The following is a 21427-nucleotide window of genomic DNA, read 5'->3' as shown; positions in this document are numbered from 1 at the left end:
TCGTTAAAGCTTTTTACTTTTAGAGACAAAACATGAAGTCACAAAAAGAGATCCCAGAGTTCACAAAATACAGTACGCCAATACCTACTAGTAGTTGCAGTACTAGCAGTAATAATGCTAACATAAAACTGTCCATTCAATTTTTACATAAAAAGTAGTATTTCTAAATGCAACAAATCCGTTTAAAAGGGTCGCCGCATACTAAAATCGGATGCATTAATATTTTTGAAATAATGAGCATAAGTAAAACGTGCAAAAAATCCATCCAATGTTCATAGACTGAAACATTCGTACGCTCGCGTGCCACAAAGGTCGTATACTGTGCCCCTAATTGTAATTAATATTATTTATTATTACCTAAAAGAGGGTTGCTAAAGTCGTGATTACTTATAGTCGCGTGTCTTACTAAGTCAACCGTGAAAAAAAATATTTAGGACTCTAGTACTAACAAGTAATGTGCATTACCGTTTTAAATATTCATTAAGAACGCAAAAACCTCAGCAAAATTGACCTTAAGCTTTAATTTTTCATTTGCAAAGTTATCTTAATTGCATATTTTATTTCTGGTCGACTTAAAACATCCCAAGTGTGATGTTTGCATGATAGTAAATATAGCAATCGCGTGTTATTGCTTTTGGATCAAAAGTCAATGGCGATGTGCACATAACCCAATTTATTGAACACTAAATTGTGCACGTGGCTTTGCTTGCGCTAATTTCGTTCTGTCTTCGGTCATCAGTCGGTCAAAACAGTACGTTCAAATTATTTATTAGATAGTATTAATTGTGAATTTAATCAACGCCCTCAATATTAAATTAATAATATTAAATTAATAAAATCTTTATTCGTATTTGCATTTGAAATGCGTTTAACATAACTTGTATTGAGTAAAACATATTGAGTAAAACAGCTATACAATAATTTACTTATACAATTTGCTTCACCTCCAACGAAACTCAAAAAGTTGCAAACAAACGCACTTTGCCTTTTTGTAATATTTATATTAAAAATATAACTCATAAATGAATGATTAATGATACTCAGCAGTAGCGATCCATTTAAGGCTAGAAGATCTACCGAGTCGCAACGAAATTGCCGGATTCACTTTAATCATACAGTCCATCTAAAGCTTAATGATAATTTCTGCCTTAAGCCTATTGTATTAAAGCTCTTGTTATTACGCTTGCTGGTCATTGTACAAATCTCGACTGATACTGATAGATGGGGCGCAATGCATAATAACAACTTATTTATTACTATGCCGTCCGATATGGTTCTTAGGATTAATAGGGAACTAAACCTATTCAAATATTCCCAAAATTCTACACTAATTAATCTTACGAAAAGAACAAAGTTTCCCTAGTAGAAAATTAGATGAATGCTACTTAGAAAATGACGACAACAGACAAAAAAGTGTCTCCTGAAACCGGTGGTTCCTCAAAAGTCCACATAACACTAGCACAAATAAACTGTCAAAGAGGTCCGATTGCCAATAACTTCCATAAAGTGGTTTGAATGCCATTAAAACTAAGAAGAAAAAGAAGGGTCTTCAAAAGCTTTGGCTGAGTCAGTCACGTCAGATGAAGTAAGGTCTGTGGATCCCGTTACCAATTGTGGTTTAAACGAAGGGAAGCGAAGATAGAGCGATGAACCTAACACCGTTACGTGAAGGTAGACGAGAAAAACTGCATAGCAAATGTTACTGCTATTTGAATAAATGAATTGCTGCATTAAGGCATGACACTGATTATGTAGCATAAAGCTAAGCATGGCAATAAGAAATAATGAAACAGAAAGAAGGGAAGCGATCACTAAAGTTATGCTTTTGGTTGGTCCTGGGGTTCAATTTCTAATTTTGGTCATCGACCAATGTGTCTCTTGATTTACTTCAGAAAAACTCAATGAAGATCAACACCCGAGAAAATTTATTCGACCAGGACCTGCAACAAAATCAATTAGAAGTTTAGAAGATAAGAAGAACTATTGAGATTATCCAATTAGACTTGCAAGACTAGGAAGTTACTCCATCGCCCCTTTGCTATTCCCAAGAGCTTTTATTGGCCGTATTGCAGCATTAATTTCCTATCAATAAGCAAGCATTCCCCGGACCGTGGTTAATTAATATCTCGAGACTAGTGCCCTCTGGCGAGGCGTCTCAACCGTGACGGCCATCGGTAGCTCACCTCGTATGCGCCCGCGCATACCTACTTAGCGTGCGCGAACCCAATCAGTGAGCATCCCAACTATGCTAGGGATAATTTTTAATCAGTGCATCGAACGTCACGGTCTGAGGCGCCGCCATTGCAGTTTTTTTTCCAGATTTTTGCAATTTTTTTCAGGAGTACGACGCCGATTCGTAAACTTTAATGAGCGGATCCAATTTATTGTTAATTGCAAAAAGTTTGACCCGGGGTCAATTAGTATTTATTAAAAGGATCCCCTAAGACCCTGCGCTATGCTAATCGGTCCCCATTATACCAATCACGGGATGAGTTCATTTGCCCCTAGAAGTCATTGCGGGCTTTTAGTATGCATTATGCTCGTGGAACGTGCATTATTCTAATGACGCCATTTTATTTGAATTCCTAAAATCTCATTTGCCTTCAGAGTAATTAGGTACCTTAGCTAATAGTCAAAAGTTGTTAACGGTCCCAAAGTATATGACGACGTACGCTCAGATAGTTCATAATATTTTATAATGCAAGTAAAACTTTATTGCTTTGTGTTTGAGTTGGAAATGGCGCAAATTATAATGCGTTATTAGAGCGTGCCCGCTTTCTATATTGTATTACACACATGTTGATAAAAGCTTTTCTCGCCTCTCTATCTATTTAGTTTAAATCAACAGATCATTAATAGGGCTGTCAGGTCCATGGCGTGATATGAAGAAAGATCTGCCTGGTTTTTTATTGATGAAATCCATGGATATTTTTTTTTAGCGTAAGAGTCGCACCTCAAACTATTTTTTTAATAACTTGTGAAATCGAATTACCTAATTTGACCTAAGTGGGTTTCATTCCCACCTTAGGCGATTCCATTTTTTTCAAGGTATTTAAGAAAATTAATGGTTCGACAAATTTATTTTTGAAGGAAACTGACCTTTACAAATAGGAATCATCCAAAACCGAAAATCATCAAATCGATAAATATGGTGCCAGTATTAAAATAAACACAAATTATGGTGCTAATAACGAACACTTATAGATTATACAGAAGCTTTTTATGTGTTTTAAATCGGTTGGTATCACGATCATTACAACGTCAAGCAAATTGGTCGTAAACCGACGCGTATCTAATCTGCGTGATGCACTGGATATTTTAATTCGATAATTACGAGTATTCCAAATAAATTGTTTAACTGATGGCACATTAAGCTTAACATTGACACCTTATGTAGTTGTGTTAGGGACGATTTTGCAACAAAATTAAGGCTGATGTGCTGGTGACTAGTTGTTCTGTAAGTGTTGGCAGAATTTTTTACTAATCATTCTCCTTGTTATAACGAATTAATCACACACACATGCTTCCCCTGCGAAAAACTAGTGTAATGCCTGTTTTCACCATCAATCATCATCAAAATTAGGGATTGATGGTGAAAACGGGCATATAAGTGTCTTTGTTTCCTCACAAAATTTCAGGTTTGTAACATTAGTAGGTTTAATCGAAAATACAAAGTAACCAATAGCGGCTATTAGGAAAATTCGAAGTTAATTTTTAAAACTAGCCCATTTTACACTTTTAAAGATAACAGAATCATTTAGTTATTCTCATTAATCAGCGCAAAACGTGCATTTCTGATTACTGACCTTCGCAAATCATGTTTACATAGAATGAGTATCGGAAAAATATTTTTACACGTTATCTCATTTTAATGTGCAAAAATGCAATGTACGATAACACGGCAACCTGTGTGCTTCGACAGATAATGTAATGTCACACACAGTCTTGCCATTTGATGTTTTCTTTTTAGTTTCAGAACTAAGGTATTAAAAAATGCACATTTTCCTAAACATTATTTTTGACCAAAATTTTAATGGTGCCCTAAGAAAAAAATATTTGACAACATAAGTTACCTTTTTCCTGTGATGACGCGTAAGGATTTAATCCGCATGCGTGCGTTCAACCAGCAGCGTGATTTTAGATCCGCACGCGTGCCGAAAAAAGCACTAAGATCTAAAAAAAAGCACTATAGCAGTAAATATTAAATTCCTACAATGACCAGCATCAGAATATACATTCTGTTGCAAAATCGCACCTATTACAACACTACAAGCCACAAAATACCACAATGTTTGGAGAATAATGTGTTTCTCGTCTCCAGCAAAAAAACATTTGGCCAACCCTACTCCAAATAATCGTCCTAATAACACCCAGAACAATTTGCTCACCTCCCGATAAGTTATCGCTATCAGGGAATTACTGCGCCCGTCTGAAGTGCGTTTTATTTCCAAAAGTAGACATTTCGATTATTTGTCATTATCATATTAATCTAGCGTCCGCACCTGTAATGTGTTCCAATTTTTGCGGACTAGATTGTATTGATAACAGCCTGGTCAAAGTAACTCGGTAGGCAACGAAAAGTTGTCAGTTATATGGTGATAATCCTAATGGCAAAAAAGGAACCATAGCCCATGTGCCTGATAAGACTCAAACCGATTGTTGCATACATTGTCCTCCAAAAATCAAAATTGCCTGTTTTTCAATTATGAGCTAATTAAAACTCGCTATTTTTAACCAAAATGGGAACAGTTTGCTCAAACAATTTTTTCAATTTTTGTTTGAGGCCAAACGGGCGTAGGTAATTTGCGTCGCACTCGCACAGTTACTATCAAAAGTAGCGTAAATTACGCGAGTCAAAAAACGCGTCGCAAATTACGCTCGCTTAGTTTTTGCTTACAAAAAGACAAATTATCCAAAAAAGGGGTTATCCCACACTTGCTCATTATCGACAAGGAAAATTTTATCAGGTGCGATTAATCCATCTTTGTCTTAACCAAATATTGCACTTGCCGCAATCGTTCCATCGTGCAGCTGTATAAACACGTACACACGTATACCACGTGTAGGTGGATGCATATTTGCAATTGGCAAATTAGCACTCGAAGACGAAACCAGTGCAAGTGATGTTTTTCCATATTTATCGAAAAGCACACATCCCCTGCATTCCGAGCGTTTTGTTGACAGTGTGACCAATCGTTTCACTGCAAACTGTGCTATCTGATTTACTAGATTAGATTCCTAATATTGTAGACTTGTAGTCTATTTTCTTATTTATTTTACACATGGCATAAAAAATAAAAATATGACTTCATACTTCTAAATTAGTAGTTGCTGTATGTGCCAAGTATACCTTGTCAACTAATTAGAATTTCAAATGGTAATCACACATCATAAGTGTTTATATTGACACTTCTGTATCTATTGTTTGGCTTGGAATAAGAAAAAATGTTTATTGAGGCCAATCCAGGTTTCCACTTGGCTGTATGTATGTATACTCTGCGCCAAGAGAGTTTGGCAATGTACGAAATGAACTTTTGACAAAAATCAACTCAAAAAGAGATAAAAATATGTACCTAATAAGAGACTAAAATGCATCAATATCCCAAACATTTTTTCACTTTGTAATCAAATATGGGTGGGTAATTGGGTATCCTCTAAACACCAGAGATATAAACAGTTTGGTATTTATGTTATTCCGCGTTATTGGTTTCAAAAATTGCCAGTTGCTATAGACACGGACTGTACTAGTGTGCTTGGTACACCTACGTTTGGCAATGACCAGCCTTCAACCCAAGATCAGCTGTAGTGATGTCATAAGAAGGATTTATTACCTAATGTTATTTTTGGAATTTGTATGCGAATGTATACGCGACTTGGAATTTGCACGAACTCGATCAGAACGTGATTTGAGGCCTACATGATTCAGTAGTTGAATCAGCTGATCTTATTCTTACATTGCAACGCCCTGTGACACTCGAGGAAATTTCGCAAACAATTCTTGGAAGTTCAACGGACCTATCAACTGAGTCAATACCATAAGTTTTACTTTTGTGACCAATAACGACAATAATTCCCCAACAGTGTTGCAAACGATCCCAATATTTTGGGTTAGCATCACGTAAAGGAATAATGTAAAACTACACCCACGGCGTTACTTTTTATTTTATCTCCGACTTCGATCACTTTATTGACGTTTATTTCTGCACATTCCCATAATGTTTGTGGGCAGACACAAAAGTTGATTAGAGCATGATATCATCTTTATATGCGTTTTTGGTCTTTCGTCATTAGATTTACATTTTACAGACATGTCTGGACATGCTCATTTTCGAAGTCTTATTTCATGGTCCCACAAATCACCTGCAGCTCCGATACATCTAATAGGACAACTACATATTGTCGAACATTCATTATTCATGTCGTCGGTATTTGGGCGCAGATCTTAATGCCATTTCTTATGTAGCTTTATTTATTGACTTGTCTGTGCCTAACCTATCTTTGGATCTGATGCTAGTTTTTTGATCTATGACTCAATAAAAACTTTAAGTTTTTTTTGTTGTTAATCGTAACATCTTCTTTTTTTTGTAAATCTAAATTCAATTTGAAAGTGCTCATCGCTAAGTTAAAAACGTAAAAGTTTAGAGGACTTATTACACAACTGTCAGTGCTGTTACTTATTGTTTATAATTTAACATGCTAATATGCATGCAAGTACATTTTACAGAACAATGTTTTGAATATCCCACGCCGAGTAACTGTTCTCTGAGATTTCTAAAGGCGCTTAGACGAACGACGAAAGTAGGTTCAAGAAACGACTTAGGAAAAGCACTGAAGTGCTATGAATACTATTTATGTTGTATTTGTGCGCAGCTTTGAAGCAATTTAGCGTTTCTACAGGGTCTCCTGTAGGATTTGCGCAAGCCTGAATGTTACCGGTTAGCACCTAGCCGCAAACAGTTACGGCAAACAATAGCCATGTTTCTCAAATATTAGCTTTGTATCCACAGCAGTGGCCTCATTATGGTACACGCACTTCTGTTCTGTCGCCTGGTTTACACTTCTCAGACACACGCCCTTCTGTTTGCCAATAATAGATTGTTCTCCTTCCAAAAATTGACATCTCCAGTTTTTTGTCACCTAGATGGATCGCACTGTTCTTCTTACCTAGCCATAACATGCAAATACAATCACGATATGTTTATTATTTCGCATACTTTTTTAGGTACTGTCACAGACAATGCAACACGGCTTAGAACCGGATGATAAATGTTCCAGACATTATTTGTTCTGCGTTTGCGATCGCTACAGTTTTTTGTAATGTCTCTTACTTGACACCTGAGACGGGACATAAATCAGTTGTCAAAGTGCTGAATTTAGGCCGATCGCAGACAATGTTTGGTGATCAATAGATGTCAACAGGACTCGCAGTCTGACATCATCATCCGCGTCTTATGTCTGATGAACTTTGACAGGCTCGTTCGTGATCCTTTCTAGATTATACCTATATGCATGTGTTTAAATTGATTATACACGTTTTTTGTCTTGCATTAATAAAATTGATTTTCTTAGCTCATTACTATCGCAGTTGGTAACGCTGGCAAAAACGTCAACATAATATACTATTTGTGTTGCGTAAAAAAAGCTTTTGCATACAAAAAGCAGCGATTCGCTCACGACGCAGGCTATGTGTTAAGTAATGATCCACGTTTTTGGTTCAATGCACTCACGAATCTTCATTTTACTTAATGCCTAACACCGTGACGATGAATTCATTATTTTGTACCTACAAGCATTGTTTGTAACACCGCAAACGTTTGCCTTTTGTTCGATTGTCATTTGAATGTACACAGTTTAGTTATTTCTGTAGATCCCTATTATCCTGTTTGGTCATTCCAGTCTTTTATTAACGTCATGGGCTAAGCGAGTGACACACGGAGCTTCTTCTTTCCAGTCACTAGTTCAAATTAAAATAAAATTACCTGTAGTTTTGAAATGAGTATTTCGGTCGTGGGCAGTAACATAGTCGTCGGATCTGTGAGTCATATCTTCATTAGCTAAACTCGGTGGCGTTGGTTCAACGCACTGCATTTGGGTTCGTACCTTTATTTTCCGTTTTTCACGTTGCGTCAGTTACTGTTTCTATTCGTTCACATGTTCACGGCTTTTAATAAAGAAACACTTCTCTGGTATTACAGCTCGGGATTTTTGTATGAACTGCTACTGCCTTTTTAAAACATGTCTGAAAAAGTTATGTAAAATCAGAAACAATTTTGCTTTAGTTTTCCACGGAAAGCCATCTGTGAAATGACTAACGTCCATTTGCCAGTGAAAAAAAGACACCACACGCGTCATGGCAACGAAAACAATGTCCCCATTGTTTGCTAGTATTTTTAATGGGATAGGAGTATAGGACCTATGCAGTTTCTGATATTATCTCTATTTGTAACGTAAATAGAAAAACTTAGAATCGCTCAATTTAAATATACTATGAGCTCACTTTCTGTCTCGGTAAATCTTAGCCGCGTTCGGAATCCAAGATTAGTTTCTGAGTTACTGACTCAATGTGAACTTGCAAAACGTGTGCTCGGTTGTTTGCTCTGCAAACTGCATGCGATAACTCGCGATAAATGCAGCAAACAAACCTTTTTGGATGCAATACGTGCACTAGATAGTGAAGTTTGTCTTTTCAAGTGCGCCGATTCCGGAGAAAAATTCTCAAGAGAATTTCAGGATAGTGTTGGAAAAATTATCATGTTTTTGTGTATTCTTTCCTACATTATGCTATGCAATGATAAAGAGTTGTCTATAAATAATTTTGAAGTCTTCAATAAAAGGACATTTGTAATTGAATATTTGGATGACTCACTGCTACTGTCTGAATGCGTTCTCTTAACAATCGGCCGGGTCACCCGATAACTTAGGGCTCGATAACTGCATAATGAAAGTTTACTAGCGCGATAATCGAACAATGGTATTTTGTTTGAGGTCCTAATTATTCCCGATAAGGCAAGGTTAAAGAACTTTCGTTCCCAGTGCAAGATGCATAAGCCTGCTTGCGATGCATTCGCTGTTGCGGGTACCGTTATTGACCTAGCTAGACTATCTACATAGCCAATTGGAAAGTCTAGGTGTTTTCTCGGGGAAATGGCATCGACACGAAGCTGCACAGAAACAGCGCACGGATTGCAAAAGCAATTAGTTGCTGCAATCAGCCCAGCTGTTTAAACTATCATCTTTTGTGCAGCAACGATGAGTGCATGGTCGTAAAACATTATTGTAATACGTCGTAACAAGTCCCAATCGTTTAGATTTTTACGATTTTAAAGTCTGTGTTTAGACGTATATGTATTTTGATGGGGCTCATCTTAGTCATAAGTGGTCATATTTGTTTAGTAGTAAATTAATAAAATGTGATTTATTTACTGTTTTGCACCATTCCTTACAAATAGCCAGATAATTATTTTATCATTGGTCGAATGGTGTGAATCTGTGAAGACTACAAGTCAATTCAAATCAAGCGTATAATTATTTTCCTTTTCCGATGTAGTCGTGACTTCAAATCTAGTATTATTATCAAGTAGGTACAAAATATTATTCTCTTGGACATATACTCAGTTTAGCAGTAACTTGACATCATAACAAGCTATGACGCATTCCTTTCAAGTGTCTGTCTACTTGTAAAGACATGTCAAGTTAATAAAATGGGTAGAATTTAATAAAATATCACGAATAGGATTGAAGTTACTATGTCATGTATGGGTCATCAGACTGTACGTTTTTGTAGCAAAATAGCTCCTATTTTACCTAAAACAAGATGTTTTAGTGTTTTATTCGAAGAATGTTGATATTTTGAAACTGTTATAGAATCTTTACCAAGATTTTTCTTGATCCTTTTGCTTATTTGCTTGCTATTACATGATACGGGCATATAAGATCTTCGCTAATCTATAAAGGTAGCAAGGACTTTTATAGCCCTGCGAAGTATTCTAGTACGAGTAACAGTAAAACTGGTCGGTACTCGGTAGAGTGTACTATAGTGCTAATAGTAGTTACAGCAATCTAGCTGCGAATGTAGGTCAGGCAACCATTGAGTTTATAGCCACGCTTGTTATTTTGCTGCACATGCGTTATAATGTTTGATATTGACGCTTGCTTTTCCGATGATATTGTGGTAGATTTTTTAAAAAATACGTATATCCTATGAAATCCCTCAATCTGCTTATCTGATTGTCTGTTGCAATTTTTTGAGAAAAACTATTATTTGAGAGATAAAGATGTAGTTTGATACCAAGAACCGCGACAAAAAAAAAAGTTTGTCTCCCATGGTCGGTCTTAAAATAATATTTTTTTACTTAATTGACACGTCATTAGTTCATTACCTCAAGCGTTCTAGCTATTGAAAACGTCTAGGGTAAAAATAGACACGTATGCTCGTATATCTCCCTTGATTACTATACATTAAGTACTAAAACAAGATGTTGTAAGATCCGGCTTGAATCATGATTTATAAGTATAATAAACTTAGAACTCATTTGAAATGCATAATGCCTCTAAAAAGCCCGCATAGTTATTACGTTCAGTACTGTGTGTACTCAATTGGCACTGGAAGCCTTTCTATGGATCGAATTTTAACTATTCATTATGTAAATAGCTTCTCGAGTAACTTTTGCTACTGTAATAATGAAAGGAATTTCAACACAAGCTCACATACCTTCGACAAAGTCAAACCATGTTTTTGTGTTGCGCAATGGAAAACGATTCCCGAAACATTGACTAAAACGCGATAACATGGAGTGGTGACACACTTTACCCTGAATACTTCCCGATAGTCATTATCTCTACCATTGATTTAGGACCTGCCTATCTTACCTTTCTAAAAACACTTCAAATATTTGCCTCGACAGTAACTCCTTTTCAAACTATATCAGTAAACTGTCTACTAGTTTTATACTATTTGCTAGACCAGTATCAATTCGGACCAATTGCGGTTAGTTACATACAGAAATTGGATGTGGGCTGAGTCCATGTAGGTGGAGGCCTTGCAGGAGTCGGTTATGTTCAAAGTTAGTTTTGAGTGCAAAATCAACTTTACTACTTTGAAATTCAGCATGTATTCGTATCCGCGCCGGTGTGCTTACAAATTTGGCGATGGTTTGAATTAATTACGGCGTTTCGTCCGATGGTTTGTCACGTAGCTCGCCAAATATAGCGCTAATGCCCCGCCTTGTATGGGTGTCCTTCGGGAAGGAAGGCGAGTGATTGAACTCGGAAACACCACGGACGTTGTGACAATCGATTCAATGTTTTGTAATGCAATTCGGACATTTCCGATGTCCGCCCGGTGTTTAGTGCATCGACCCATTTGACGGGTCACTACGTCATGCGGTGAAATATCAATCGTTGGTTTTTCTATCGTGGTCTTTTCGTGACGTGACTTGCACCTGCTTCCTTTTATCTAAGTCATCAATTTACATTTGTATTGTTTCTATTGAAGCTTAAGAGTATTTGGATAACTTCTCAAGTTATTTCTGTCAACATTATTTTGTTGCTAGCTAGTCGCTAGTGTCGCTAATCTTTAGTTTGAAATTCAAGTTTAAATTCAATGTAATACCTATCTACACAGTTGTGGTTAATTGTGCAGGCACTACCAATAATGGATTCTCTGAACAAATATGCATATCTAAGAATACCTTTTACCTTCAGTGATTCACTTGAAGCATTATACTTGTCCAATGAATCACTTTATAGCTCTAGCGTTGGTACTGAAAAGGGATGTATTTTTGGCAATCTCTCCCAGGTCGTTGCAGAATCGTCAGTCCATATGTTCGCGTGACAGTGATGACTGAGGATCATTAGCCAAGGTGGTTTCCCCATTAACATGTTGTCACTCACGAATCCTTTCTCTTATTGGGCTCGATTACTTATCCTAAAATATTATATCCTTGGTTATGTTACGCGAATTTGTAAAGGCAATTGATGGCCCTGTAATCCTGTATCCTTTTCATCCAACACAATGATTGGTGATTTCGCGTGAGATGTATTACTTATTTAAAATATTATCTTATGCATGCTTTGAGGTGTTCATTAAAATTCATGTTTGATGAACTTTTGAAAGAATTTAAATATTTTATATTTCCCACCTACCTATATTTTTTGTCTGACTTAAAAAGCAAACAGATCTTTAGAAAATCTAGACACAGATATGAATAATTTGACAAAGCGTTGACCTGTTATCCTCGCTAATCCTCACATCACATTAATTCCTATCGCATTAAATATTGGCCGTCTAAATATTGTCATTATGTCAAATATAAGCGACGGTGTATTTTTTTCGTAATATTGTGAGTCACACGGCACGCGCCGGCGCATATGGTTTTGACAGATCACGCCTCAGTTCGTGCGTATCCAAAATAGTTATTTATGGATTGATTGCGGTCTGTCGATGCTTTTATTTATAAATATTCTGTATTTGAAATGTGTAGGTATTTGCAAATAATGTAATGTTTGGGTTCAAAGTTAAATCTGACGTTATCATACACGTCTAAATATTTTTTATTGTGCTTTGTTGTTAGGTGTGTGTCATATACTCATAGTTTCACTTGATTCATTACCTTCATACTTCCTCGATGAATCGCGTGAAGTTGATTAAATTAAAACAATATCTAATTTTTTATTTAATTAGGTACAACAAAATAAATGTGTCAATTTGAAATATTTTGCGATTTTTCCATAATTGTTTCCTTATTAATTTGTTTTGTTTTCACTTCATTAATCAGTCTTAATATGTTGACCATCGCGTGCGCGAACATTTCTTTCTTTCTTTAATATGCCCTTTTTAACAACTTGATATTTTTCTTTCCAGCAATCCGCAGCGGCACAGAAAACCAGCCAGCTAAGAAGGCTCGCGGTGATGGCACCGGTACAGATGGTACTGGTGGTGGAAGAGATCACTTGGCCTACGGATGCCTACTCCGCAATGAGCTGCTTGGAGCCGAGATAGATGAGCTAAGGGGACCCCCAGGATGTGCTGAAGGCAGCAGAGCAGCGCTTGGAGCGGTCCAGCTGGCTTCGGCAGCTAAGGCAGCGTTAGCATACTCACCACCAGTGTTCAGATTCAGAGCGCCAGGACATAATTCAGAGGTAAGCAAAGTTTATTCAGTCTTTCTTATATGCATCATGTTTAACCGTAAAGCAACTGTCTCAGTCAATGTAATTGATTTTTCCAATAACGATTCATATTCTGGAAAATCTAAAATATCAACTAATGCATAAAGGCACTCTTTTGGAACTAAATTTTATTGTCCGATGTTGCCGTCCGTACTTTATTTTCATTGCTACATTTTAGAGGAGCTAAGTTTTATCGTCAAATCCTATAGCGTCATTAATCGACTGAAATGGTCCACTTCTGTCTTCAAAGTGATTGAAGAGCTAATATCAATTTAAATTCGATCCAAACAACTAATCACTGCGGGCATTGCTCGAATAAAAGCCACCACATTAGCAAAGGAATAAAAGCTTTGCGCTGTAAATGGCGACTCAAACTCCTTTGCTTTTGAAAAAACTGCATGTCTAATTAGCGTATTTTAGCCGAGACTGTAAAATGAATCGGCGATGTGCGATATCTGCATATTTGCTGTGTCTAATTGCACCCCAATCTTTATTGGACGGCAATAAACGAAATTGAATAACGCGTTATTAGTAAATCGCACGATTCTCGCATCGACAACGTTATGTTTTTTGTGCAGTTTTGATTTGAGCTTTATGCAGATTGAGAAGTGACTCGATAAATATCTTCTCGTTTAAATACCTCAAATTCAGTGTGCCTTTTGTTGATGACTCCATAATATTTATGGCTTTACATTTTGATGTATTTGGAGATAAAATACATCTTCTTTGATGAGTTATTTAGAAGACCATTGACATCACGAAATGCGTTTTGGTTTTCTGCTGCTTTTATTTCTTCTCCGTCGCTATTAAGGGTTTTATTGACGGTGCCAATACATTCGATGTACCTGCCCGGATCTCCTTCATTGCCGATCGGAATTAGTTTATTGGGAATATTTGCATTTATAATTCCAGTAAAATTAAAGTGGTCTAAAATACGTGTGCGACACGGAAACTTAATGCTCAATATCGTTAGTAATTGGCTCTTGACCTGCGCATTTAACCCTGACGATTTGAAATTCAATTTGCCAATCTGCGACATAATGTGGCGTAAAGACTAAACCTAATGTGCCCACATTGCGGGTTTGACAGTATCTTCGGTGGTAAGTGCGGACCTTAAAAACGAAACTTATTGCAGCCAACGGGATTTGGGTTTTATTGTGCGCTCAAATGGCGTTGAAGATATTTACCGGTCATATGGTATTTGTAATGTCGCGGACCACCGATACAAGTGTCAGACCTCTTTACGTGTAAAATTTTTATGAGTATTGCATTGTGTGAACGCATTTGATTGCTTAGCGATTGTTTCTCCCATTTTGTCTTATGGGCTAGTTTTAAAACAGAGCTAAAACTGAAGATATACAGCCTTTACTTAGTTTTAAGTTAATCTGATGTAGTGAAGGGCTATTTACTCCCTAGGAGGCACGGACTTGTCGCATTGTTTTGGCTGATAGCCATTTAAGCTGTGCAGGAATGTTATCTTCAGAATAGATTAGTGTTGTACACATTGTTATCTTAAAGCAGAATAAGGACATTTGCAAATATCGAAGTTAGGTCATGTAAAGTTACAGAACTCAAGGTGTGTCACTTGAGTCTTCTATCAGAAGATTCAAAGGTATTGTTGGATATTGAATCCAAGTAACTTATTGTCAGTTCAGCAGCTATTTCATGTCAATCTTCTTACATAGAAAAGGACAGAAACTATGTGACCGCAATCGTATTCTTGTAGTCTCTAGGTCTTCCTTTGTGCATTCATTAAGACACAAAGGCATAGTAATAGGTCAGAAGTTAGTGTGACGTAGTTTTTGGTCAGCTAGGAAACCGTGTGGCTATTCTTAGTTTGGGTAATGATGACTGAGCTCATCATTGATGTCTAATTCAATGGTGTCTCCATCAGAAAGAAAAAAATCCGATGATGATTCTACGTTTAAATAGTTACTACTAATTTGCGTTCATAGTTTTCATAGCTGCTAATGTCGTTCTAATAACATCGTATTTGTAACAATTAGGTATTATTCAACTAATTGAAGCACGTGTCATCAATATAAACTCGCTTAGGTGATCTAATTCGTCATACATACGACACCAGCGGCTTCCGCGGTTGCCAAATCGGTGTTCTTTGTAACGTCGCATGCGCATGTCGGCGATGTTTGTAACCAGAGACCGGTGTGTGACACTTATAGCAATGTCAGCATTATTGATCAGTGATTTCGCCACAATTGTTTTGATCGCGTTTGTGTGGCTTGCGTTTTATTTTACACTAGCCTTTGCCCGTGGTTTCGCCTGCGATTTAATTATGTGTTACTCAGGGAATAATTGGTAAAAGAATTTTCAAAATTGATTCCTTAGCTCCAGATTAGATAGAACTACAGATTAGGGCTAGCTGGCGCTGTGTAATTATTAAAAAAAGAAAAAGATTAGTCCAGATCCAGAGTTACTGCTCTGAAAACCAAATCACAAACTGTTTGATAGCTTTATCTCTTTAGAATATAGTACCTACCTACAGGTTTTATTTTTGTTGTTTCCATTAGGATGATTTTATCCAAAAATATAATCGATTTTTTGCTTCGCCTTATCCCGTATAATGTTTACTAAGTTTATTATACTATTTTATACAACAATAGTTTTGCGACAACCATTATTTTCGCATAAAAGGCAAAGTCTACGCTTTCTAGCTCTTTATGGCAATTATCACTGTTGCCGAATTTAGCGTACAAGTGCCAATGAGGATGCGCTAATTATAACAACAAACTGAAAAACCAGTATTCCGAAAACAAAAACTTAATTTACAAAAAGCTACTCTAAGTAGAAGTCATTAAGCTTCATAATACGTTCATCACAGAACAGTATAATCATAGGAAATAAAGGGGCATTCAAAATGCAAATTTTAGGAGTCCCGATCGGGGACATCCGCTTTGACAATTACTTCTAAGGTTCTCACATCCGTATGACCTACCTAATTTGTGACTATTACAGCAAAATGTGCCATAAAAACTGTTTGGGTTAGAACTTTATGTTAACACATTAAAGTTCATAAACGCAGGAAAAAACTAAATTGTAATTTTTAGGGATCTTACATTTTTTAAACGCAAAAAGACATGCAGTTAAGCAGTTGCAAAACAAAGTTAATCTTATTTTGTCTAAAATAAGGGTGCTATTGGAGTCATTATTGCGTCTGCTACTGTTTGACTTTGTACAGAATATTTCTTCTAATTTCAAGGACGTCAATAATAATTTATTATTTACGATCCACTTAGCTAGTGTCTTTAAGACATTTCTGATTTATTAATTAATAAAATCAATAAAAAGGTGTTAAAATGATCTACCAAGTTAGCAAGTCACCAGTTTTTTTTTCTCTCTTATTTTTTCTAGTTAATGTTTTAGCAGTCTCCAGATTTTTTTAACTCTCTTTTTTTCTAGACTTAATTCGAACCCTATGTGCGAGTTCGATACACTCTTGTCCGGTTTTTTGTAAAAACACTCTTGAATGCAAATCTTGTTTAGAGACATTCGCGTTTTATCCTCTTGCAGCTTTTTTCGTCGGCCATTACGTAGAGGTACAATACCTTTGTTTTTTATTAATGCAAATTTGTGTCCAGTCATTTGTCTGTCCGTCTGACATCACTCACCCGGTGACAACGACCTAATATAATAAATTATTTAAAAAAAAACTACACGCACACAAATCGTTTGCATTATTCGATATGCACGTTGTGTTGGATTCGCTTATCTTTTTGTGTATTCGGTTACATTTTGCTGTTTGCGTCGGATTTTATGAAATCTGATTCGGATTTGGCTCAATTTAAAATTTATATTCGAACTGTATCGGTCACCGTTATATGAAAATTTTATTTATATTTTCTTTATTTTTCCATCGTCATACATACATTACCAATTCAATTTTAGAAACAACACATGCGAATTTAGTTTTTTTATTATTCAATCATCAAGTTTCAACATGACTGAAGCTTTTCAATCAATACCTACAAGAAAGCTTTATCATTTCGCCTTTCATCTTCACTCGGCCGTCCTAACGAATGGCCCGTTCAAAAAACCTATCAACAAATAGCTGGCCAATTTTTTCTAATTATCTCCGCACATTAATCCCTATCGGTGAAGAAAAAAAAACCTATTTGTATCGCAAGATTATTTGTTTTTTATTCAAAAAACTGGCCAGTACGTGCATTAGTCGGTTGTCAGATCGCGCGCGGCGATGATGGCTGTGCACGACCGAATGCGTGCGCTGCGCTGTCAACGGGTTAAAATGTTCCAAAACACGGACAAAAAAAGGTTTACCCAAGAAATTACACTGCGGTCATAGGTTACCTAATGGACCCAGCTGAAGCTTACCCAAACATAAAATTGGAGATTATTTACACTGATCGCGTTAATATTAAAAATATTCAAATGAGATTCAGTTTTTATGAAATCAATATTGTAGGTGATGAAATTTGCACGCGAGAAACATGATACCCAAAATATCAAATATAATAACTGTTTTATTGCAGTTTTTTCGAATTTCTTATAGATCTTTCGATTGATTATGATCGTAAATAAATTAACACAATTAAATACAGACACAGAAAACCTGTATCTAGTCTCTGAAATTAAATATATCGACGAATTAAAGTCCAATTAGAAAGGTTGGATATTATGACTATTGTTTTTATAATCACACAAACACATCCTGGTGCTATCATAAATTGTGAATCCTCAACTACGAATCCGAATTTCTAAAACGTTTTCGACGTCTATCGTACTCGTAAATTAATTCAAAAGTCTGCAAAAAAACTATTAAATCTATTCATGTAATTCTATAAATGTTTCGAGTGTGCCCACCCACTGGATTACGCTTGCATTATGCATTGAATACAAATTATATCCAAATGCACATAAACGTGCCTCCATTCCCGGTACATCACCACATAAATCCGTGTGTGAACCGCGTTTTTTATTTGGGAAAAGATCGTATTCTGATCGGCCTTAAAATTGCCTTATCGTTATGTCGTCGCGGTTGGTTATTTTACTGTGCCAATTACATCGGATGATAGGCTCAAAGTTGTTGCCTCAGCCTCTTTTTTACTTAGAAAAATTATTCGGTGATTAACTTCACAGATAGACTTATCCTCCATCCCGTTCCATCGAAGTATTGTAGATCAGATTAAAATTAAAATCAATTACACATCAACAAATGAACTCATTAAACCTGAGCCAAAGTTTATAGTATGCAATCATCATAATTTCTAAATCATACGTCCGGGTGGTCATTGATTTGAATCTATCAACGCTATGATTATTGCCAATAATATAATTTGTGCGATTGCGCCTGCTTTGATATCGCCTGCAATTATATTAAAACGATCGCCGCATTGAAAATGCGCAGGCGCGACGAATCGAAGCGTCATCCAATGCTTTTTGCCGCGAGTCCTTGAACGGATAAAAGTCTAGACACTTTGCAATTTACAAATTTTGCGCCTGGGCATCACAATGCGTGCGAGTCTAGGGTTCAACGTTCCGATGGTATCACTGCTGATTTTTTTCCAACACCAGCTCTGGTAAGAGTGTCCGTGATTGAAATTTTCAACGCACGAAACTCCTTCTACCGTGACGTATTTTTGCACAGATGCAAAAAGTAGTTGCGGCCCAAATTGGCTTATGATGCTAATCGCAGCAAATAGAAATGCCTGCAGATCCAATTGATTCACGCTAAAACGCAATTGATTGGTCTCTCCTCAGTTGAGCGGAGGTATTTTGGATTAAAATGTGCAGTGATCACGTAAGTCTACGATTAATCCTGTGGGATTATATTTCTTGATGATTTTTACGAGTCATTTAGAAATCTATATGAAAAAGAAGATATTTATGGTAGGTATAGCTTTTAGCGCCATGGTGCAGGTGGCCTGATGTAGTAAATTAATAAAATAAAAAATAAAAACTTATAATGCGATGTTATTTTTTGCATGAAACATTAAAATATGTTGATAATATTACATAAATCACGAATCATCAAATGGACAAAAAGTTAACGCAGTATTAATTAGCCCCTACCGAATTGAGATTGCTGTAATTATTAAAAATGTTCAAACACATTAGATCTCTGAAAGCATTTGCAAAGTAACACTTAAAATGGCCAATGGTAAAAAAGACGGTGTAATGATAAATCGTATTTGCTCATCATATCGTTATTATTCAGTTTTTTTTTCGCAGAATCAAGCATCAGACGAAGTTGATAAAGTTTGGTCGTTTAGTCTTGAGTCTAGACTTCGGTCATTGCCAGGGGATGATTTGTAAGTTTCTCTACGCCAGTTTGTCCGAGTGCAGTTTTTTCATCGTCTTTTTTCTTTCGGCTGCATGAAATCGATTTCTTTGTGGTTGTTTTTGGACACACGTCGGCTGCCGTACTGTTGTTACAATCTAGATCATGTCTCAGATTGTCATCCATTGCTGCACAGTCACGTTCCGGGATTATTGTGTGGGTGCTCTTTTAATTTCTGAGACATCTCGATCGGAGTTTCTCGTTCAGTAACCTTGGTGCTTCTGGCACCTAAGTGGCTGTAATAACTTTTTTGTGATGACAATGCCTTGAAAGTTTACTGATTGACATATACAATTTACGATTCGTATTGCAAATGTCCAAATTGTTATCTGATACAGGACGGGTTTCATATCCAAGACATGCGGTGTTGACTGACGCACCGCACGCCCAGCCATGACTGTCGCGTCACTAGAATGCGATTCTATCCTTTATTGGCAGGTTAGGTATTGTTATGCGCGGTCTATGCCTAGATTTGGCCTTTGGTATTTCGGTTACACTCGTTTGCTGCTATTGTTGTTTGCAACAGAAAAAAGTGTATCCCGTGGGTGGAATATGCAAATTAATAAAAAACTTTGCATTCGTTGAGCTTTTTTTGACTCGTTATTGTCTAGATTACTTGGTAAATGAAAAAAACTGGTACATGAATTTTTTTATGTGTTTCTAGACTGCACTTTTAGTGTCTCGTACCGGTTTGTAATGAAAGCATTAAAATCTTAATGGCACGAGTTAAATTTCTGTCTGCTGCGCATACGCAGCTCCCGTGCCATCACCAGCCGTTGACCGGCCATCAGAAGTGGGTATCCGTGTTCTCAACATGCTGTGTTTACTCAAACAACATCTACTGGTACGCGAGGGAATTTCGCAAGAGGCTTCTACTTAATTTTTTCAACTATATTTACACAATTCTTTGTTTGTAAACGCTTTTTGCGGACGAGGCCCGATAGGGTTACGTATATTGACAATGCTAAGTAAATTGATTTAACGAAGATCAAGTGGTCTATCAGCATGGATTGGTGGGGCCTCCCATCAGTATTTAAGTTTGTTCTAAAAAAAACGTGATGTGCCAAGGTAAAAATCTAAACTCATTTGTAACTTATCTTAAAAATCTGAGACCAGATGACGCGAGGCATTTATCTCAATTATGAAATCTTATCTGGACATCAAACGAGTGCGTGGAATCTTTTCTTTTGTAAATAAATTGTTTTTTCCTCTTCCAATTAACATTCATATCACGTTGCATTGTCTGAAAAAGGTTACAGTCTGTGCTCTGCAGTAACTCGCTAATTTTATTGCATTCCCCCAACGTGACCTGCTTGCGGATCCGGCAGGTCACAGGACCTGTCATTCATTTATAGTACCAATCAATCTACTATCTCGATCTAGCCACTACTTGGTGGATTTCTAGCTTTTTATGCGTCTGCCGTCTGAGGTTAACAAACTTAAATTCTGATTGCTCATTCATCTTACATCATTGTGGTTTTGGCTAGATTGAAATTTTTCTTTTACTTTTTCGCTACGCTACCACATATCTATAGCTAATGCATTTCTTGCTCTCTTAATTTAATTTGAGTTTTTTCAATGCTGTGCAGAGTTATGCTGTTGTTATTTTTTGATATCAGATTTAGTCTTATTAGGTTCCCCTTTGTAGTCTGGAGCTAGACTGAAGCTGCGGACAATTGCGGGCTATTGTGTATAGCTTTTTGTCTATTTCCATTGAATAAGGCAATTGTGTTCGAGGAAGCAGACAATTTGGTTTGATCTCGATGTAGGATGCAATCACAGCTCTGAACACGATGAACTCGCACGCTATAACATACTAGATAAAATTGTATAATAGCTTCACTATTTTCTTTTGCATGACCATAAGTGCAAAATGATGTTTTTTACTATGAGCATGTACTCTACAGCCAAAAAATACCGGTGAGGTAGTTAGGTAAATATCTATTT

General features: G+C 36.6%; 1 protein-coding gene across 1 annotated transcript in view; it reads left to right on the top strand.

Annotated features, from left to right (window-relative positions):
- LOC135079755 (fizzy-related protein homolog) overlaps positions 1 to 21427 on the top strand; it is a 42699-nt gene that overhangs the window by 4507 nt on the left and 16765 nt on the right. Inside the window, exon 2 of the mRNA XM_063974364.1 lies at positions 12863 to 13140. Within this exon, the coding sequence (XP_063830434.1) occupies positions 12863 to 13140 (278 nt within the window). The remainder of the gene's footprint in view (positions 1 to 12862; positions 13141 to 21427) is intronic.

Source organism: Ostrinia nubilalis, chromosome 2, assembly GCF_963855985.1.
Source record: "Ostrinia nubilalis chromosome 2, ilOstNubi1.1, whole genome shotgun sequence".
In the NCBI taxonomy this organism is placed as follows: domain Eukaryota; kingdom Metazoa; phylum Arthropoda; class Insecta; order Lepidoptera; family Crambidae; genus Ostrinia; species Ostrinia nubilalis.
The sequence above is the reverse complement of the archived record's forward strand: the minus strand, read 5'-3'. Positions and strand labels throughout refer to the sequence as shown.